At 41.4% G+C, this 22,364-nt stretch overlaps 6 protein-coding genes across 6 annotated transcripts; 2 read left to right on the forward strand and 4 right to left on the reverse strand.

Annotated features, from left to right (window-relative positions):
- Positions 1 to 377: 377 nt before the first annotated feature.
- On the reverse strand, positions 378 to 1,460 carry EAF01_000425 (uncharacterized protein; the record flags this gene model as incomplete). Its single annotated transcript, XM_038908675.1, has 3 exons — positions 378 to 1,037; positions 1,113 to 1,256; positions 1,347 to 1,460. 3 exons carry the CDS (start codon positions 1,458 to 1,460, stop codon positions 378 to 380), a joined length of 918 nt encoding a protein of 305 aa, XP_038775581.1.
- A 1,902-nt stretch (positions 1,461 to 3,362) lies between these two features.
- Positions 3,363 to 4,865, forward strand: EAF01_000426 (uncharacterized protein; the record flags this gene model as incomplete). Its single annotated transcript, XM_038908676.1, has 1 exon — positions 3,363 to 4,865. One exon carries the CDS (start codon positions 3,363 to 3,365, stop codon positions 4,863 to 4,865), a length of 1,503 nt encoding a protein of 500 aa, XP_038775582.1.
- Positions 4,866 to 9,967: 5,102 nt separating this feature from the next.
- Positions 9,968 to 10,884, reverse strand: EAF01_000427 (uncharacterized protein; the record flags this gene model as incomplete). The annotated part of the gene is made up of 5 exons (XM_038908677.1): positions 9,968 to 10,102; positions 10,264 to 10,407; positions 10,583 to 10,667; positions 10,735 to 10,750; positions 10,872 to 10,884. 5 exons carry the CDS (start codon positions 10,882 to 10,884, stop codon positions 9,968 to 9,970), a joined length of 393 nt encoding a protein of 130 aa, XP_038775583.1.
- A 3,421-nt stretch (positions 10,885 to 14,305) lies between these two features.
- Positions 14,306 to 18,266, forward strand: EAF01_000428 (uncharacterized protein; the record flags this gene model as incomplete). Its single annotated transcript, XM_038908678.1, has 4 exons — positions 14,306 to 14,541; positions 14,603 to 14,657; positions 14,722 to 16,333; positions 16,383 to 18,266. The coding sequence occupies exons 3-4, from the start codon at positions 15,227 to 15,229 to the stop codon at positions 18,264 to 18,266; spliced, it is 2,991 nt and encodes a 996-aa protein (XP_038775584.1). The 5' UTR covers positions 14,306 to 14,541; positions 14,603 to 14,657; positions 14,722 to 15,226.
- Positions 18,267 to 19,380: 1,114 nt separating this feature from the next.
- On the reverse strand, positions 19,381 to 19,671 carry EAF01_000429 (uncharacterized protein; the record flags this gene model as incomplete). Its single annotated transcript, XM_038908679.1, has 1 exon — positions 19,381 to 19,671. One exon carries the CDS (start codon positions 19,669 to 19,671, stop codon positions 19,381 to 19,383), a length of 291 nt encoding a protein of 96 aa, XP_038775585.1.
- Positions 19,672 to 19,732: 61 nt separating this feature from the next.
- Positions 19,733 to 22,176, reverse strand: EAF01_000430 (uncharacterized protein; the record flags this gene model as incomplete). Its single annotated transcript, XM_038908680.1, has 2 exons — positions 20,729 to 22,176; positions 19,733 to 20,552 (listed from the first exon to the last, which is right to left on the reverse strand). Exons 1-2 carry the CDS (start codon positions 20,941 to 20,943, stop codon positions 19,733 to 19,735), a joined length of 1,035 nt encoding a protein of 344 aa, XP_038775586.1. The 5' UTR covers positions 20,944 to 22,176.
- Positions 22,177 to 22,364: the final 188 nt, after the last annotated feature.

Consider the following 22,364-nt stretch of genomic DNA (forward strand, 5'->3'; position numbering starts at 1 on the left):
AATTAGGTATAAGTACGTATGTAATCTATAAAAACCAAATGAGAATTTCATACATCTCCCCTCTCCTCTTCCTCAACCCAACGCCCGCATTACATGTATGTACATCTCTGACCAGTGATTGAATTTCCGGTAGTTTCGCGGAAATCTCAAAAAATCATACCCTCATTACCAGAATATAACTTTATGAATCTCTCATCTATCGTCTCTCGTAGTCATCTATTGTTCTGTTCATCCATCCGGACGGACGTGTATCCACAACCTTGATGGAGATTTCCCATCTCCCAGAGATCAAAGAACCCTTTGAAGTGGCCATGACTTGATATGTACAGCCTTCACTTTCCCATTCGTCTAGGACAGAGATAAGGCGAAATAAACATTTACAAAGCCTTCTTTGCAATCTTTGCTTCCTTCTCCATCTTTCTCTCTCTTCTTTTCTTGGCAGCCTCAGGACCACTCTCGGTATCCAAAACATAATCCCACCATCTGAAACTACTTGCGTAATTTCCAATAAACTTCTCATGATGAGTGTCATGATGATCAGCACCAGCCCAGAAAGGCAAGAAATGATGTAAAGACCAAGGGAATTCATATCCACTGTGAGCATCAATTGCTTGGAACAGTCTGCACACAATCCAAATATACATAGTCAAGATGTGAAGGTTGCCGGTGAGCATGACCCAAAGAATTGGAGATCCGACCGTTCCGAGACCGAGTACCATAACTTCGATTGGCGATGCGTATTCCGCAGCGAGACCAAAGGGTGCAGAGTATTGATGATGAATTTTGTGGACTTTCTTGTAGATCCATCCGTAGTGCATAGCGCGATGCATCCAATAATGCCAGGTATCTTCTAGAACGAAAAAGATGGCGACTTGATAGGCAATGGTGAAGAGAGATGGGAACGGAACATCAGTACCCATTCCGAAGTATTTTGCCATTGGGTGAAAGAGGTAAATTTGAGGAAGTTCGACAGTGAAATGGGAGAGGAGAACGAGTTTTGTGCATGTCCATTGTTCGGCGGCGGTAGGGATTTTATTCTGGAGAGGAATAGTTAGTACATGTTGATGCTGATGTTTCCGTAGATGTGACGAGAGGAATTGGAATCATCTTACCCCTTGAATCTTGTATTTGTTGAAATAAGGAATTTGATCGATGATGATCCAAGGAAGACATCGACCAAAGTAAAAGACTTCATGCATCACAAAGCTCATGATACCGGTGGCAAGGACATCATTTTGCATGTAGGCGTACCAACTCTATTGAATCATTTAGTAAGTGTATTTTGGAGAAGGTTGAAGATGTATCAATATGGAGCAAAGGCAAATGTGAAGCCAAGATGAACTGACCGCCCAAAGTCTCTCAAATATGTTGAGATGAACATTGTATTTACTCAACTCATCGTAAATACCTAAAAAGGTTTCGGGAGTTGCAGAAATGGTTGAATTTGATAAGATATCCATAGCTGCGAATTTAGCTATGGAAGAAGGAAGAAGGGAATCCAAAGATTGAAAGGAATTGTTGTTGTGAGCAGAAGGAGGAGGAAGAGGAGCAGGAGGAGGAGGGAGGTTTATTGTGTTGAAGTAGTAAAGTAGAGGTGTGTCGGAAGGAGATTAATAACTTATAATAGATTGATGGATGAGTTGATGAATTGATAAATTGTTTATTTTAATATGGATTTGGTCGATTTTGCCTGTCGAACCACAATTGGGTGTCGGAAGGGAAAACTCCCGGTAAGGTTGTACGGAGTAGGCTGACGTGAATGTGAATGTGGGTACGGTTACTACGGTATGGGTAAGGTATGGGTATGGCCCTTACTTGATTAGGGTAGGTAAGGAGAGAGACGATTGAGTCTTTTGGGGAGAGGATATCACGTGAACTGGTGGTATGGCTCGAGTGGATAGCGCGGAGTGTGATCTTTCGTGTTATCGGGATTGGAGATGGTGAAGGATGGAAAGGGATGGGCTTGGTGGGATGAAGTGATAATGAAGTGATGATGAAGTGGTGATGAAGTGGTGATGAAGTGATAATGAAGTGATGATGAAGTGGTGATCAAGTGATAATGAAGTGATAATGAAGTGATAATCATGTGATAATCATGTGATACATGAGCTGGTGTTTGAAACCGATACTAGATGAAATGAATCCTACGAGTACATCAATACTGATTACCTACAGACTACCTTCTTCGTGTTCGTACCTGAAAATCCATCCTCATCCAATCACATACCTAGTAGCGTAGCCTTCCCAGCTTTACCCCTTTTTTGATTCCCTGCTTCATGGATTTCTTCTGGAATATGGTTATGTAATCAAGAAGGACTTTTCTCTTTCACTCTTTCACTCTTTCACTCTTTCACTCGAGCCACTTCAACCACTTGATCCACCCACTCTTCCACTCTTCCACTCTTCTACTTCTATCCCACTCTTCCATCCTTCCACTTCTCGATAATCGATACATCCACGTGACATCCTCCAACCTCCCTCCTCCTCCTGTAGAAACTTTTCACCGATGCCAAGCCAAAATCACTTAATCATCATCATCAACTGGAAATCTCATCCAATCATCTTTTCATACCAGCACACAGAAATTCCCTACCGCCACATTTGTATTGGTACCAGGGGGGTTCAATGATAACCATAATTTTGGATCTTTCATATGATAAATAAATACTTCATGGGCTAGAAAAGTCTAGAAATGATAGAAAAGAGAAGGCTAGGATAGGAATTTTGATCGTAAGATTTGATCCAAAATATACTCATCATCTATCAGTTCATATGGATTGACCTTGATATTTTGGGTTATCCAGAAAGAGTGAGAGAGAGGAGAAATCAGCTCATTGCTTGCTTGCTTTCTATTGTTCATTGTTTATTATTTCTATTGATACATATATACATACGTATATACATACATCCATACATACATACATACATACCTACGAGTAGTACATACCATTTTGATTTTGGGAAATCCCTCTTTTATACCTACGATTAATGACGGGATATGTTATATGTTGATTCCTAACATTCATTGATCCATCACTCACCCATTCACCCATTCACCCATTCACTCATATGATTAATTGATTGATTGATCAATCAAATCACAGTCAAGAGCCGCACGAAGAATTGCTGTCATACCTTCCTTCCTCCTCTTCCTCTTATCGCAGATATTATATCTGCAAACCTCACGTACCACCTACAGACTTACATACCTACCTACATATCTACAACATCCTCAACTCTCTCAACTCTCTCAACTCTCTCAACTCTCTCAACTCTCTCAACTCTCTCAACTCTCTCAACTCTCTCAACTCTCTCAACTCTCTCAACTGTCTCACACACAAACTCCCAAATCCAATTTCAAAATGTCACAACTCTACACCATACAATCCGCAAACGAAGAAAGACGTCGCGTCTACCACGAAGCAGATGTGGTCGTAGTCGGCGCTGGTATCTTTGGTTGCGCAATAGCTTATGCACTTGCCCAACAAGGCCGCAGTGTTATTCTTCTCGAACGTTGGCTGAAAGAACCTGATCGTATAGTCGGCGAACTGCTCCAACCAGGTGGTGTTTCCGCACTCGAAAAACTTGGACTCGCACATTGTTTAGAAGGTATCGATTCGATAAGGGTCAAAGGATATGAAGTTATATATCATGGTACACCCGTTACCATACCTTATCCACCAAATGCGGGCGAAGCACAAGAAGGGGGATTTAGAGGATCAGAGAATGAAAAGAGTACCAGACCAGAAGGACGAAGTTTTCATCATGGAAGATTTATTTCGCAATTAAGGAAAGCTTGCGCTAGTCAGCCCAATATCACAATTGTCGAGACAGAAGTCACAGAAACCATAACCGGTGGACACAACTCAACTCAAGTCCTCGGAGTCCATACACGAAGTACCAATCCAGCTACGGGCGAAAAAGAAGCAGATTGTTATTTTGGTCATCTCACCATCATCGCAGATGGATATGCCTCCAAATTCCGCAAGCAATATATCAACAAAACCCCAGTTGTCAAGAGTAAATTCTATGCTCTAGAATTAATAGATTGTCCCATGCCAGCTCCCAACCATGGAATTGTGGTCCTCTCAGACGTCTCTCCAGTTCTCCTCTATCAAATTGGCACCCACGAAACTCGCGCTCTCATAGATATTCCCGACAACATTCCCGCTGCATCTGCTGCTGCAGGAGGCGTACGAAATTATATCCATACCGTCGTCCTCCCAGTCCTACCACCACAAGTTCGACCCTGTTTCCTCAAAGCCCTTGAAGATGGCAAAATTCCTCGCAGCATGCCAAATAGTTTTCTACCTCCCTCCACCCAAACTCAAAAAGGAGTTCTTCTCCTTGGTGACGCAATGAATATGCGTCATCCCTTGACTGGAGGTGGTATGACTGTAGCCTTCAATGATGTTGTTCTTCTATCCTCTTTACTTTCTCCTTCCAACATTCCAAATCTAAACGACACGGTCGCTATAAGTAAAGCTATGAAAGAATTTCATTGGCGTCGCAAATCTCTTTCCTCTATCATCAACATACTCGCCCAAGCTCTCTATGCACTTTTTGCAGCTAATGATCCACAACTCAAGGCATTACAAAAAGGATGTTTTCATTATTTTAAGAGAGGAGGAAATTGTATAGAAGGTCCTGCAGGATTATTGGCGGGAATCATTAGGCAACCGTTAGTATTGATTTATCACTTTTTCTCAGTGGCAGTATTAGCGATCTGGATCTTGATGGGAGATATTATGGGAGGAGTAAAGGGGGTTTGGAAGGCTCCGTTGGCAATAGAACAGAGTATGGAGGTTTTCTGGAAGGCATGCGTGGTTATCGTTCCATTTATGTGGAGTGAGATCAGAAGTTAGGCGTAGATGTTTTGAAGTGGTGTGGAAAGAGAAAAGGAAGGAGGTTGTAATGTTTGATGAAAGAGATGATGAGATTGTGGAAGTGTTTGATGATTAGAGGAAGATGCACATGATATAGTTAAGATGATGAAAGTTCTTTATGGCTTGTCATCATTATGTTGCGTTTCTGCTAGCGAGTGAAGCGTCATGTGTTTAGGCATGTTAATGGGCGTTTAATGGATTGAAGAGGTGGGTGAAGAGAGAAGAAAAAGGGGAGGAGAAGCAAGGAAGATGATGGAACAGAAGTCGCATTGACAGTCCTGAAATGCTTTCACAGAACATACATTCATGCAGTATGCAGAGTTCTTGATAGACAAATAGACAGGAGAACAGAGAGACAGCGAGAGGGATCCTACATAACTCATAATTAATTAACATAATACTCAGTCTGGTTATAATATTGTTGTTGTTATTCGAGATGTTGTGTTGCGTTTCATCATACTACATTATATTATATCATCTCCTCCATCTCCTCCATCTCCTTTATCTCCTCCATCTCCTTTATCTCCTCCATCTTACCTTTATCTACAATCCTATAATCTCATACTTCTATATCTTAGAAAAAGAAACGAAACGAAACGAAGCGAATACTCTTATGCTTTCCTTCTCCCCCCCCTCCAACTTTCTCCTTTCATCTTCATCTTCATCTCTTTCTATCTCTTTTTATATCGATATCTAATTCTATCCTTTAACTAACTCTTACCTCCTCCTTCTTACTCACAAATCTTTAAATCTCTATCTAATTTCCACTTATCTTCCGCCCTTTGATTCATTTCCCTCTCCCAAGTAATTTCTGTTCTCTACTTACCTCTTTAAATCTTCATCTCTCTCTCGATATTTATATTTCTTCTTAGCTCCTTATTTGATTTCTATCTTTTATGTACTTTCTACTCTTTGACTGATTTTTACTCTTCAATTAGCTTCTACAGATCCTTCTACTACCTTCTATAATTACTCTCTTTAATTTCTTCTCTCCGTCTGATTTCCATTCTTCAAATATGTTTATAGGGCTTTGTAATTCATTAGCTTCCTCTCCCTCAACTTCCTTGTTGTTAAATTGAATTCATATCTTCTATGATTTCCATGAGCAGAAATATAAACTTCTCATCTCATCTCATTCTATCACATTCTATCAGATCGTTCTATTCATTAATAGCATACTGTACTATATTATCACTTCACAGCAACCTAGAAAACTTTAATCCCTTTCATTGACCATTCCTCCCTTCTTCTTCTTGTATAGTTCATCTTCATTAACAACCTCACTTACTATTCTTCCTTTTTTTTTAAATTGATTTTTCATATTCGCTAATTCTTCCCCCTATTCATTAATCCCTTCTATTCGCTCCTTCCCTTTAACTAACCCCCCTTGACCAATTTCCCTTCTTAGCTATTTCATTCTACCCAATCCCCCTTCACCAGTTCCTCTTCCCCTCAATCAGTTCTATTTTTTTCACTATTTTTCCTATTCATCCATATCTATAACCTTACTTATTATACTTCCTCCCCCCTTAACCAATTCCCATTTTTAATCATTCCATTCCATCTAATCCCTTTTAATCAATTCCTCTTTCCCTTAATCAATTCTACTTCTTTCACCATCTCCCTCATTCATCCACATCCATAATCACTCATCATCCTTCCTCACCCCTCTAACTAATTCCTGTTAACCAATTCCCCCATACTCGCCAATCCCTTCTATTCGTCCATTCTCCTTAGACAACCCCCCTGAATCAATATCTTTTCCTCTTCACCAATTCCTCATATAATCAATACCTCTCCCCTTATTCAATTCCCCACAGCCAGTTCCTCCTATTTATCATCATCATCCTTCTCTTCTTCCTAGTCAAAATATCCCTATCCTTATCCATAGCCTTTCTCCTTCACAACCTCCCTCTCCTCTTCAGCCGATTCCTCTTAGCAATTCCTCTTAACTAGTTTCTTTTGTCTAGTTCCTCTAATTCAATTCCCTCTTCCTCTTAGCCTCTTCCTCTCAGCCTCTTCCTACCAGCCAAATCCCTTAACCATTTCCTCTTTCTCTCCCTTTTAACCACTCCCTCTTAGCAATTCCTCTTAACCAATTCCTTCAAGTCAATTCCCTCTTCCTCTCAGCCAGTCCCTTCTATCCACCATCTTCCTCTTCTTGTTATCAATTCGCCAAATTTGCTCCCCCTTAACCACTTCCTTTTCTTCCCTTTCCCTTTCCCTATCCTTTCCCTATCCTTTCCTTTTTATTAATTAAATAATAGATAGTCAGATATTTAGTCAAATACTAATTAGAATATATATCTAGAAAATCATATCAATATACTAATACAGAGGGCTCATTTGAGTATCGATTCTCATCAGAATCCATGAAATAATTCGCTTTTTCTACTATAATAGATTCCGTAGTAGTATATTTTGGGCTTGAAAAAGGGGAATTCCTGTATTTCGTTGTTCCTATTTATATATCGATCTCATAATAAATCTATAGAAATAAAAGAAAGTAGAGTATATATATACTTTTAAATAAAAGCAATTCGAATTTTTAGTATATAAATATTCTAAGCTTGCTATTGTCATTTGAATAATTAAATAAGTAAATATAGGAATAGCTTTAATTCGATTATAGTAAATATAGAGATAGTACTTTGTTTTAATTAATATTAAAATCTAATTTTTAATTTAAAAGGGCTTTAGACTATATATTCTATAATTTTAAGCTATATTTATGTATTTATTAAAGCTTTAAACTATAAAAGTCTATGAATTTGCGAAATTTTCGATTAATTAAAAACAATAAGTACTTTTTCTGATTATTGTATTTAATTTATATTTTCTATTTTTATTTATAAATTTAAAAATATATAAATAAATTAAAATATTAATTAAATTTAAGATTTTAAAAAGCTTATAAAATATTCTATTGATTTATAAAAAATTAATATAAAATCTACAATTTGATATCTAAACAGAAATAAACAATCTGTCATTAAAAAGAATAAATTATTCAATAGAATCTAATCGGATTTATACATTTAAACTAATTCTAATATTAATACCAACATCAACATCAACAATTATAACTACCTCACCAACTCCCTATACAACCTCCTTATACTATCTATTTCCTTACACTCCTCTCTCTTCCTCCCTATACACTATCTCCCTCATTCACAATCCTCCTCTTCTTTTTAACCAATCCCTCTTATCCTCCAATCCCTTCTATTTACCCATCTTCTTATCCAACTCCCTCTTAGCTATTCCTCTCAACCACTTCCTCTTATCCAATACCTCATCCTCTTATCCAAATCTCTTAACTAGTTCCTCTTCCTCTCCCCCAGCTCCATTCCCAATCCGAATCTCATCCTCATCCTCACCCTCTCCCCAACACCCGCTCCCTCCCTAAGCTCCCTACACTCCCCCTTCCTACCTATTTACTCCTCTTCCTATGTATTCGATTCCCTCCCTATTTATTCTGCCTCCCCATCGCCCTCCCTCCCTCTCTTATCAACCCCCTATAAAACCCCCAATACAACCACTTAAAACACACACCCATACGCATACACACACACACACACACAGTCTCTCCCCCCATCTCTTTCCCTCTCTTTCTACATAACCTTCAATCTCATTTCATTTCCAATACAGAAAGCATAGTAATTTCATATAATACAATCTAAAATTATCTAATATTATAATACAATACAAGATAATAAATAATAAATAATAAATAGAATATCATTATATAAACAAATCAATATATAAATAGCAAGCCACCTACCCACCTACCTATCTATCAATTTCTCATATCTTTCCCTCCTTTCCTCCCCCCATCCTATTTCATTCTATCCCTCACATCTTCACTCACTCTCTCCATCACTCACTCGTTCACTCTCCTTGTTACTTCCACTCCCTAATTACCTCTCTTTTCAATTCATTATTCATCCACTCCCTCCTTCTCCTTCTCCTTCTCCTTCTCCTTCTCCTTCTCCTTCTCCTCCTCACTCCTCACTCCTCACTCCTCACCCCCCTACTCCCCCTTTCCAGCTCCAAGAATCCATAATCGCATCCACAAACCCCCAGATCAATTCCATATACACTCTATCTCCCCTCTCCTTTCCTTTCATCCACCCTCTTCTCCTCTGATTCCCTCTCATTTCTTCTGACTAGAGGAATGAGGAGTAGTAGGAGTAATAGAAGTAATAAAGTAATAAAAGTAATAAAAGTAATAAAAGTAATAAAAGTAATAAAAGTAATAAAAGTATAAAAGTAATAAAGTAATAAAAGTAATAAAAGTAATAAAGTAATAAAAGTAATAAAAGTAATAAAGTAATAAAAGTAATAAAGTAATAAAAAGTAATAAAAGTAATAAAAGTAATATGATATGATTTGGTATAATATAACATGTATGTAGGTAGATCGCCCACTCACTCACTCCCTTCGAATCCCATTTGCTTTCTCACTCACTCTCACTCACTTTCCCCTCATCCCACCCCCCTACTTCCCTCTTCCATCCTCAATAGTTCACGGTCGCACACAGAAAGCGCCAGATCCCAAACTCCCTTCTTTCCTTTCTTGTCCTAACCATATCAACCATCCGCATAATCACATACCAGTCAACTACATTTACCAGGAAGAAAAAGCAAAAGAACGACGAGAGAAACAGAGAGACAAATAAAGGAAATATAATATATGGTAATTGATTTTAGAATAACTTCAATTGTATATGAATCATCCACTCATTATCCATTCATATACTTCATTCACGAAAAGAAGATTGATACTATTCTAGTATCTTTACTTTCCTCCCATATTCCTCCCTCACCCATCACCCATCACCCATCTCTCAACACTCAACACTCATCACCTATCCACCCCCTCCACCAATTCTCCACCATCCACCTTCCAAGTATGCAACCCCCTAATCTCATCCGCAAACATCCATCCATCCATCATAACCTCATCATCATCATCATCATCATCATCACCAACTTAGCAAAAAGATCAAGACCAAAAATCGCAGAAAAAATTCAGCAGATGAGAAAATCCATTGTTTAATATTTAGCAGGATAGGACATTTAGTAGCCAACTTTAACAAGGTAATCGACCAATTTTTGAACAGTCTCTGCGGTGTTTCCGGCGATCATTGGGTCGACATATCGGGCTACGATGATTGCTTGAATGGTTTTACCGATGACGAGTCCATCTTTGCCCTAAAATTTTGAAGAGTTGAAATTAGTATAGATTCTTTGTATTGATTTGATGATGAAGTATAGGATATGTCGTGTGTGTGGTTGTTGTGGTTGAAAAGTTGTTGCGAGTTTCGAAATGATGATAGACAAGGCTGAGATAATTTCTTAAAGGATAGACATACCTTTCTAGCATAGAGCACCTTATTATCATCCTCCACTTTTGTAAGAACATATCTCTCGCCTGCAATATGTAAACCATTTGCATACAGACTATCTGTAGCACCCTCAAGTCCCTTTTTGACCTCGGCCATTTCTTCAGGGGTGATCTACATGATTTATGTCAGCGCCTGATATCTGAGTGAGATTTTGTATACGTGTGCTCTATCAGCATTTTCTGATCATAAACCCATCTGCCAATATCCAGAGTAGCCTCGCAGATGTAGATATGGAATGGGATTGAAAGCGGAATCGATATGATATCGAGAAAAGGTGAAATCGTACCTGGAATTCAGGACTGGTGGCCCAGCAAGAGGTTCCCTCCAAGTTGTAAATAGCTCCCTTCTCGACATGTCCGCTTCCGCAAAGACTATTATTCCCATCAGTTTCGTATTCGATTTCATCTGTTCTCGTGGTTTGCATGATGGATTTTGTACCTTGTGTCGATATAAGCTATTGGAAGTCATCAGTAAATGCTTCTTTTTCACAGAATTTCACAGAACATAGAGGGGTTCCAAGGAGGGGTAACAGTAACCTCAACTCCACCATTTCAAGAGGAAAAGATCAAACATACCCTGCCACGACATCTTTCAAATAGTAAAGATTGTTGATGAGAAGATTCTTTCTTTTAATTCTGGCGATGATTTGGATGTCACCGGAGATTGATCAAAGTCTTGGGAAGATGAGTTGGTGATAAATTTTGATGGTGGATGGATCCAGTTTATGTTTCTGTAGAGTAACGCGAAGGTAGTAGGTAAGGTTTAGTAGGTGATATAGCTCGCTTGTTTAGTTTGATGGCTGGCTTTTGGTGGGGTTGGTTGAAATGGATGAGTTGTTGTTTGCGGTGTGTGAAGAAGAAAGTCTTGAAAGATGAATGGATGCAATCATATAAAGTGGTACCTTTTTTGGGTTTTGGGTTTGTTTGGAGGTTTGGAAGTGGTTATGGTTATGGTTTGGAAGTGGTTATGGTTGTGTTATGGTTGTGGTTATGTTGTTGGTATTGTTGCTATTACCAGATTATTGGAGTATGGAAGAGAGAAGAAAATAGTAACGGTGAGTGAGGAAGTATTACTAGGTAGCTATATAGATGGATAGATACTTGATATAGGATATAGCATATCTTGAATACAGCAACAGTGAATATAACGATGATTCCCGTTCAATATAATAGTTCAACAATACTCTGTGCTAGCTAGATACCTATCTTACCTCCAGATCTCAAAACCATGACTGAATATCATATCCGCATTAGACGAAACATCCCGCTGTCAAAGCAATATACAGCATTGTATTGACGAGATAGATGAGGCTTATTTGGTGTGAAGCTCTCATGGATGATCTAGATTTTGGAATGTACTGTTGCTTTACTCATGTACCAGTAGATACACTGTATGAGACGAAGAGCATCTGAAGCTTTGTCAAACTTGAAAGCAATGATACATACTACGAGCAATGTAACTGGAGCTATAGTCGTTGGATGTGATGTAGCTGTAGCCATGTCCAGTTACCATCAACGAGATAGAAAAACGCCTCTGATCTCTTAGCAATGCAATGAATGCAATGAATGCTATGCTATGCATAAGTTTGAGCAGTTAGCTGGATAAAGCAATAGATGCAGCATCGAAAGGTATCCCATCCCGCATCCTGGGCTCAAGAAATATCACAACTCTTCAAGTTCACTGAGTGCACCTACTGACAATCAACCTCAAGTCTTCAATGGAATGTTCCGCCGGTGAGCAAGACATGCATCGTGAGATGGCAAATGGAGTATTGATGATTCATCGAATAATAATAAGATACTATTATACCATCCGGACAAGAACTTTCATCCAACCATCATACTTGTACGTGGCAATCGTCTCCATTCCCTTCATGAAGAAGAGTCCCCAGAGGAGCGAGATTGAATGACTTTGATATTACATGAACGGTGAACCTTATATCTTCAACATGGGCGCCATCACAGATCAAAGAGTAGTCTTTCCTCTCAACACAACAAATCGAACCTGATCTCAAAGAGGAACCCAGATTCCGAAGAGCCGAATTAAGATGTTCCTTCATCAACCTCTCATATCCACGAACCAATTAATACACTTTCTCTCATTTCACCCTTTCGGTCCATTTTCATATGGATAACTCACGCCGTCGTGTACAATGTGGATTTGGATATCTTTAAAATTGCTATTAATTTTATGAGACCTCGTTTCTGGTTGTCCAATCCTATGGTGGTTTTCATTAGAATGGCCGTTCCAGATACTCGGGATTATATTGTACAATCAATTTTCTACAGAACAGAGTCCAGACATGCCTAGTAGGTCTCTATAGAAAATCATTACCCCAATCTAATAAATACAACAAGTATGGTAACTTACAACCCCTCCAAGATCAACAAATAAATGATCATACGATTCTCCCCAAAACGTTTCGAAATTCACATCTTATCGTCGCAGATATTTTTGAAACCCGCTTGGTTGATAGGGTTGCTGTTACTTGCCCACCTTTTCTTTCCAGAAATATTTCTCTCATCTCTCACCAGAGGTATTCCTTCTATCGGTGAGAATTGGCTTCGTCATCAGACATTCATCAAATCACCAGGTGTGAGGCTTTGAAGGTGGAGACTCGCTGAAATCTTCTCAATGAAGTTTTGTCTTGACTCTCGTATTGGGTGGGATAATGTAGAATACAAAAACTGTGTAGATCTTGGAGAAAGGAGTCAAATATGAATTACATTGTTGCTACACAATTCTGTCAGGAGAGTCCAATTTTCAGCTGGCTTCACCAAGCCTGTTGTCTATGAACGGAATTCTCCTCCTCGGCGCCTGGAAATTACCTTTACTTTTATCGTCGTTGTTGTTCTGCAGGAGCCGCGCCCCCAGATCGCATCTTTGCGAATATATACCGGTTGCTACGTTGTTTAAAGACCCTGGCTCCTGGCTCGTGGTTGTTGTAGATCTTACGGAATGGTTGTTCACTTGTGATTGATACATACGAGGATGTGATTTGCTTGTTTTGTGAGCTTAGTTCTTTATACTATGATAACTTCATTTTATCAAAGACTTGTGAGTGAATGTAATTTAGGAAAAATTATGAATACGACGGAAATTCTAGAAACTGACTTGGTAAAGGCAAGGTCTAGGGCTAGCTTGCTTAGAACTCTCGATTGTTTCGTCTCATCGTAAATTCATGCGATGAAGGAGGTAGACGAGACAGACGAGACAGACCCTCGAGAGACCCTCGAGAGACCCTAATACTAGGGATTTCAAGATGCTTCGAGGATGCCTAGTAAACATGGAGATCATATCCATGAAATGCTTGTGATGATCTTTTCCTCAAGAACACTCTCCTTCCTAATATTCCTGGCTCCTTACGAAAGCTCCTCGGGGCTCCTACCATATCGACTACGGAAATGCAGAGATGATGTTACCGCGAGGTCAGCGGAGATTTAAGTACAGATGGACTTGGTTAGCTGTACCATGCCTAGTCTGTATGACGAATGGGGTGCTAGGTAGGTAGGCTCGGTAGGCAATGGATTCTTCGCCGTTTCATTAGAAGAGGTGTTAGATGCGAGGGACTAAAATGACAAACGGATCGATGTTCAATCTAATCACTCGAACAAACGCAATTCCAAGAGACGCACGCCATCATAGGTAACATGTTCAATATCCAATTTCTTTCACATGTACACTTGCAGACTGCCTCTCACCTATTGAGCCGCTTCATCTCATTCGAGCTTCACACATAAGACCCCTCTTCATAACAATTTTGGCAGATATATCTTCATCTCATCATTGGATCATAACGAGGATTGTAAGATTAATGCATCTCCACAATAAACCTGCTTCTAATCTCTGGGATTCTGATACGCGATCTCATTCGCTTGTCTTCACTGCCAGCATCCTTAGGGCCTCAATGAACAAGGAAGACATGGGTTCTCATATCTTTTTCCAACAACACTCAACCAATGCCAATGGTCAATCTTATATCAATGTGTATAATACACCGGATGTAAGAACATTAGGGATGCATGTCAAAATAGCAACCTTGTATTACCACACGACCATATTTTGGGTTTTGGATATCCCAAACGTCTTGAAATCCAATTTCCTTCCAGAACGATATCTTTAGTAAATCCTCAGTACCAGTCAAAGCAATCATTTGGTACGGAACGGAAAATCTTCCCTGCACCAAATCATAATCCACTAGGAATTTAGGAGCAAATCATCTAGACGTCTAGACTCCACAACTGGGTAATCTCATCCCATGTCTAAAAGGGCTCAAATCGTTGTCAGAATCCTAACTTTGAATCAGCCACTTGAAAGCCTTTACTCATCCTAGATAGCTGATTAAATGTGCTACGTCAAAGGTTAGCTACACACGAATTGACAGCTTCTTACGATTATTCTACTAACTGTATGGCCATGGTGAAGCCCACTCGCTTGGCCTCGCCTTGTCCAGAATCAACCCCTTCCCCTTGTTCTCTCCCCAAATCTCCAAATTAAACGTCCTATTTACCTCAAACAATTACAATGTCCCGAGGTACCCCATCTCTTCTTACTTGCTCTGACTTACAGGGCTGAAGGAGATGTGCGATGCAACTAACAGATAAGTCATGTAACCATTTTCCTTGATCATTTTTGTTATTCTTTTCTCCTCGTGTTTGTCATATCTTCGATCTCTTCTCGATTTCTCCCTCTGGTCAAGAGTATCCCACTCTTTTGATTTCTCTGCTTCTCCGCGATTTGTTCTCGCGATTCAAGGGTCTCCTGGTGTTACCTCTTCATTCCTTTGAGAAATATATTCGATCAATATACTCGTTTCACCGTTTACATCAATCACATCACAGTTCACCATCGTCAACAAAAATACTCGAGTAGACCCATTTTATCGGTTCAAAAAGGCACAAAAGTTCAGGCTCAGACCCAGGTATACAGTATGTCGAAAAACATAACTAGGTCGAAGTCGGTGATGTCTCGGTTTAGAGGTCGAGATGCAACAGCCTCTAGTGCTTCACTTCATGTTACAGATGATGCACAGGGCAGGGATATCAATAGCAATACATTCCAAAAATTCGAACTTGGTCGCGAAGACCGGCTTAAACTTCCACAGCGACCATCAACTTCAGGTGGAACAAAGAAATCGATAGGAAATTTCCCCAAGAGGGCTCATACTGTCAAGAGAGAAACACGGGACGATCTATTTTTCAACCCTTTGACAGCACATGGGATAGACGGTCCTACGTTTTATAAATTTCCTTTACCTTCTACTCGACCCCCACCTTCACCAGTTGTACCAGCTGTGCCCCCAATGGCTGCACCTTCACCACGACCTTACAGTCCTGATTCTATCAAGACAAGTAGGACTCTTCGACCTAACGTTAGTGAACTTGAGATTGGTATGGCACTTGGAAGTCCTTCACACCCACCAGAAAACTGGCAACAAGGGCAACAATCCCTCGGAATGGAACCAGTCCGTACTCTGGATCCAATGGACGACATGTCTCATTATGCCGATTCTATTGCTGCCCCGAAGCAAAAGAAAGGTCGAAAGTGGTTTGGCTTATTTGGAAGTAAGAAGGAAAAGACACCTGCAACATTCTATCAACTGAAACCAGAATCACAACAAGAAATCCCTACGAGCGATCCTTCCTCACCAGAGACTAAACGTACTGGTAGATCTCGTGGTCGTTCAACTTCTAGTAAGACTGGTAAGAAACCTGATATGAAAAGATCGCAAACGGCACCAACGACACCAGGTTTACAACCTTCATTCCAACCTTCAACTTCAACAAGTATTCGAGCAGGAACTCCAGATATTCGTGTTCAAGGTCCGATTGGGGTAGAAGTTTTACGATCATACCCTAAAGTATCACCCGAAGGACCAAAACTTGATCTTGCACTTCCTTCGGTACAGATGGAAAGGTATAGTGTTATGTTTGGGGATATCTTACAGAAACCTTCTACCACCACTTCCTCATTACTTCAAAGACGTCAAGCAACACTCGATAGACTTAAGAGTGTTGAAGAAGCACTTGCGAATAAGGTTTGATATTCTTTTTATTATCTTTGAACTACACTAACAAATTGATCAGGAAGCAGAACTTGAGGCTCGTACAAGAGCACTCACCAAACGTAGGGCTACCTCACCGCAACCACATCACAACAGCCCATCTTTCTCTCTCTTTCCAAGCACACCCTCAAGACAAGGCAATCGTGAAAGCTCACCAACAAGAGAAAAGTCGTCGCTAAATAGATCCAACACCTCACCCGCCGCCCTATCTCCCTCTAGACCTTCATTCGCCCCAGGTTTAGATAACGATCTCCACGCCAATCTTGTGATTGATGACGAAACCTCCACTAATCGGCGTGGACATGAACATAACGATTCTTCATCAAGTTCATCTACTCAAAAACCACGCAAACAATCAACAAGATCATCATCGAGTTCTCCAAGATCGAGACCTCAACTCCAATCAGCACGTACGTGGTCACCAGATGAATCTCGGCTTTTATCTCCATCGTCCGCTGAAGAATCAGAAGCCGATGCACGTTCTATGAGTGGTCAAGAGAGAGAAGATTTATATACCGCATCGCAAATAACAGCAACCAAATCAAGGTTTGAGGAAAGGGAACCCACATGGCAGATGATCAGTTCCAAGAAACAAAATCACGGAGCCCCATCTTCGATATCGGGATCGACGACGAGTGAAGCTAGCACGGTATCATCATCACATTCTACTTCCTCATTCTCAAGTGTCCCCGGTGGTTTCACTACAAACACTATACCCATAATGCTCGAGCAAGACAAAGTGAGAGAAAGAGGTTCGAGGAAAACATCACCAACACATATTCAACCTCCTCAAAAGAGTAAAGAAACGAAAATACCTGTTAAATCTAGTCCTGGACCACGACCAATTATTTCAGCTTTCAATACCACCACTCGATCATCAGAAAATGCACCTCGTCCTATCCTCAAATCACCCATATCCGAAGATCAAGATCTGAGACCTAGACCCAGACCCTCAATCCAACAATCATCATCCAGTACCTCTCTCATCTCACCTCGTACCTCACTCCAAAAATCCCCCATGTCATCATCCACCACCTCAATCTCCTCACCCCGAAAAATTCACCTCCCCGCCTCTCCCCACCCCTCACGCACTACTTCCACCAACTCCCCCCTCCCTTCACCCGCCACCCACCAAAAACAAGAATCCACCTCCTCTATCACCCCCTCCCTCCTCTCCCTCCAATTCGACGACGACCCAATCTCCCTCTCCGTCCCACACTCCCGCACGCGAGACCCCGAACAAAAACGTCTCGAATCCGCCGCCGGCGTATCCATCGCGCGCCAAATCTCCGTCTCAAGACAACAGCGTCAATTACTCATCCCGATTAAAACCAGCGGCACGCTATCGAAACGCAATTGCGGGAAATCTCCTGCTCCTTCTGGGCTCCGAACCCCGAGTTCTGGGACTGGGAATGCGAAGAAGGAAATTACGGGTGAGGATGTTAATGCGAAGATGGGATCCCCGCTGGAAAGTGTGGCGGAGTTGAGTTTGAGGGGGAGTGGGTTGGCTTCTTCTTCTGCTTCTTCTTCTTCTTTCTCGTCTTCGTCGCAAGGACAATATGGAAGTGGAAGTTCGGGAAATGGAAACGCACACAGGATAGAAATGGAAATCGCTATCCCCAGCGACATCAAAGTAAAACAAATCTCCAAACCCTCCACCCCAACACTCGTCCTCGTCCCCGGCATCGAAGAACAATGGGGAGCAGGAATCGCCAGTTCCGGGGGCTTGATGAGTAGTAAAGAGAGAGTCGAAGCGATGATGAAAGGGAGTCGTGGGAGTCCGCTGCTGGCACAGCAGGGGTGGGAGGAACAGGGGGGGAAAATGTTGAGCGCGGTGCCGAGGACGGAGTTGGGGACGGGGCATCAGCATAGGAGGAGTGAGAGGGTGGTTGTGGTGGAGGTTTGAGGGGAGGGGGTGGAGGGGAGAGGGAAGGAGAGAAAAAGGGGCGATTATTCATTTCTAATTCTTTGATTTACATAGGTATACATAGCTAAACACATTTCCCTTTTTTAATCCCAGGGGATTCACAAGGGAAGGAGAAAGGGCGCGGGAAGGAAAGGAAAGGAAAGGAATTCAAGGAATGGGATGGAATCAAAGGAAGAATATGGGGACTCGCTCATTCCTTCCCTCATCAGCATTCACGAATCGCATGGTTTCATATCTACTGTACTAGGTAGTAATTCTATCGTTCGAGGTCACCTACCAACCACCATTATGATTATTATTCCACATCGCTTCAGGAAGGAAGAAGTGAAGGAAGGAAGGAGTTTGAAGAGCGAGCGATGACTGGGATATTATTGGAATACCATTTTTACACAAACATATAGATATTTCTTGTCTTGCCATCTTGTTATATGTTTGCTTGTATGTATATCCACATCCACATCCACAACAAGCAAGCAAACAAACAAACAAACAAACAAGCAACGCACTATAAATCAATAATCAATAACTCATATGTAATTCATATATTCTACATATCCCATCCCACTCCATCCCACTGCATCATCTCATTAACTCTACCTACGATATCCCACTTATTACTCAAATATCTAGGTAGATATCTATTGCTCATTCATACTCCCTCCTTCTAACCCGCTACACCACATCACACCATACCATACCATATACTTCGACATCATATACCCTCACTGAAAATATGATATAGTATCTACCCCATCCCATCCCATCCCATCCCATTCCATCCCTCAAAACACATCTCCCCACCCAACCCAAAAGCCACTCCATCCCCAAAATGCATCCCCTTCCTATCAATGCAAAAAAACAAAACAAAAGACGCCTCGTATGTATGTATTCATTTCCCATCATCACAACTCCCCGCCCACCTCTCATTGACCTCTTATCCATCCACTCCTATTCTATCGAATCAAATTTAATCCCCTCATTCCCCACCCCCTCATATAGACACAAAATACAAATGCTCTGAATGAAAACCAAAAGCAGAATCAAAACCAAAAATCATAATCAAGAAAAAAAAAGTATTAAATAAAAAAGGGTATCAACTCTCTCTCTCTCTCTCTTTCCCTCCATCTTCTCCCTTCTTTCTTCCATTCTCTGTTTCGCGCTCACTTACTCTCGATCTTCGGAGTTGAATATCCAATATCGACATCCAATCCTTTAAAGTGAAATTTCCAATTTCAGTTATGGCGACCAGGCTAGCATTAGGAGAGGCGAAGAATGATTGATATGCACCATTCTTTCTTTGCTCTTCCTTGCCTAGTATCTGAGGGCAAATATATCCGGGTGTAGAGTGCTCTTTCGTGATATCATAATCGATCGAGCCAACCATCTTTCAACATAATCTTTAGAAGCTCCACGTCACTCTCTTTATAAAATAGAGTTTCCCCCTCTCAACAACATCTCCCCCTCCTCTTAATATCACCCCCCTCCCCCCTCTCTTCATCTCTCCTCCCCCTCCCATCAGCATTCCCATTTCCATATGTACTCCCAATCCGCACCCCCGTCCCAGCATCACTTCCTCCAAGCGGCGTCCCCCCCGTTAGTCCTAACAACCAACTCCTCCTATCTCCTCTTCCCACTCTAAAACTTCCTCCAGGCCTCATAATCCCGTCAAAATATCCCGTTTGCCCCTCTATACCCATCCCATCATTTCCCACACCAGGCGTACCGGGAGTCGCTACCGCGCTCAAAAGTTGTTCTTTCATCTTATTATTCTGTTCCACAAGTTTTCTCGTGATAACTCTAAAAACCTCTTCTACGCCCTCTCCACTCTCCGCACTAACTTCATGACAACAATCCCATCCCACTTCCATACCCCAGAATCCAGAACTTCTCTTACTGGAAGGTGATCGTGCACCTTCTATCCCCGTTGTGCCTTGACCACCAGATCCCCACACTCCACCTCCGGCACCGCCCCAACTGCCGAAACCACGTTCCCCTGATGCAGTAGCAGGTGGTGTGCTACCTAAAATAGATGTGACGTTTTCGGCTACATATGCAATACATCTCTCGAACGGAATTTCTCTTGCACTAGGATCTTTAGCGACGAGATCGGCTTTGGTACCTACGACATGGAGGATGATATCCGCCGGAAGATTGCGACGGAGTTCGGTGAGCCAGACGGACATTTCGGTGAACGAGGTTTGGGATGTGATGCTGTAGCAGAGGATACAGGCATTTGCCCCACGGTAGTAAAGGCGGGATATGGATCTATAGATTGGGAATTAAGTGGTTAGCATGTCATCTTATACTTCTTGTTCTTGTTTTTATCCCCATTTCCCAATACGTGATCTCCCAATCCCTCCTCCGTTCACCCATCTTTCCCGCCAACTCCCCCTCACACACAATACCCCTCGCCCCAAGGAACTTCCACGCCAAACACATACCTAAATCTTTCCTGTCCCGCTGTATCCCAAATTTGTAATCTCACAACTGTATCACTCTCGGCATCCACCACTCTCTTTGTCAGAAAACTCGCCCCCACAGTTGATGTCGTAGTTTTCGGGTTAAATTGGTTCTTGATATAACGAAGAAGGAGTGATGTTTTGCCTACACCTTGAGCGCCTAGCACCACTATCTTGGCTTCGAGGGAGGTGCTCATTTTTCCTTGATTTGGGTGTAGGAGGTGTAGGAGGTAGGTTGGCAGGGGATTGAGACCAAGGAGTCGAATATTTGGTTTCGTAGTAGATGTAGGTAGTTATGAGGCGACCGTACGGTGCATGTGAATTGTAACTGTGTAGATGGGTGAATATCTCGCAATATCTTCAGCACGAGAATGACGTTCCGCACTGATCCCTCTTGATCGTCCTTCCACAGTGACTCTGCAAGATCCCACGATATAATGCCGCAGATTGTTTCCTCCCAGCCGCTTTTTCGTTTCTTCACTCGTTCACTCGAATTCTCTCCAGAACCAATATAAAATATATCTCTTTTCTCTTTGCGCACCCTTCCTCGATAAAGCTCCAAAAGTGCGTTTGGCAGTTCCGCAGATTTGCAATCAAATCTTCCTATTGCCCCCTACAGAAATATCACAAATTCTCAACAGATGCCCTACGTATGCTCCCCTCTTCCTACTCTTCTGCAGTCCCTCTTTTCCTTTCTCTTGTCCTTATCGTATATCTTCCGTCCTCCCGTCTGCAAATATGGTATTTCGTTGCCGACCTGTTCTCCGTTTCCTCGTTCGTTTATCGAGTATGCCTATTCCTACTCTTTGTTGTTTCGATGCGTCTGTTTCGTTCCGTACCGTAATGATTCATACACTCATATCGCTCTCGTTGTTGTTCTTGGATTTGTTCCTCGTATCATATCTTCATTTCTCATTCCATTTCGGCTCATCCTATTTCAGCTCATCTCACAATCCAAACCCTAAAGTCATATGTCGTTGATCCTTCACTCTCGTCCAATCTACAAATCCGAGTTCGAATACAATCCAAATATTCTCTCTCTGCTCTGATGTCCTTCCGATGTGATCCTAGGTATGCAAATCAATCCTAACCAATCTATTTGCCCAGATTCAATTTAGATGCGTATTCAAACTCGGCCTCTTCCACATTATCTATTCCAAGCCCTCGACAAACCCGTTTGAAACCAATACAAGCAAGTACCTAGTAAGCAGCCGCACAAACAGACAATCAAACGCACAAACAGATAAACAAATCAAACCGACGATAGCAAACTCGATGAGAGTTGTACAATAGACACCAAACTTGTTATATGTCTTCACTCAACAACCACGATTAAGTTCCGAATTTGAAAACAAAAGACAGAAAAAGAATGTGTGCTAGGTGGTAATCTTCATTTAAATTATCGAAATTGAAATTGCTTATTGCTTTTTGGACTACTCGTACTTTACCATATCATACCACACACACACACCACTTTGTCAGTCCTCTTGTAATATCGAAAGTCTGACAGTTATTAGACCCAATGGACTAGAATCCACCATGACGCACCTAATAAGAAATCCCACCCCTAGAATAAAATCCCCCAAACCCTAGAAACTAGGGGGGTAAAAGTACAGAG

This window comes from Botrytis porri (assembly GCF_014898465.1).
Source record: "Botrytis porri strain MUCL 3234 chromosome Unknown BPOR_001, whole genome shotgun sequence".
NCBI lineage: Eukaryota > Fungi > Ascomycota > Leotiomycetes > Helotiales > Sclerotiniaceae > Botrytis > Botrytis porri.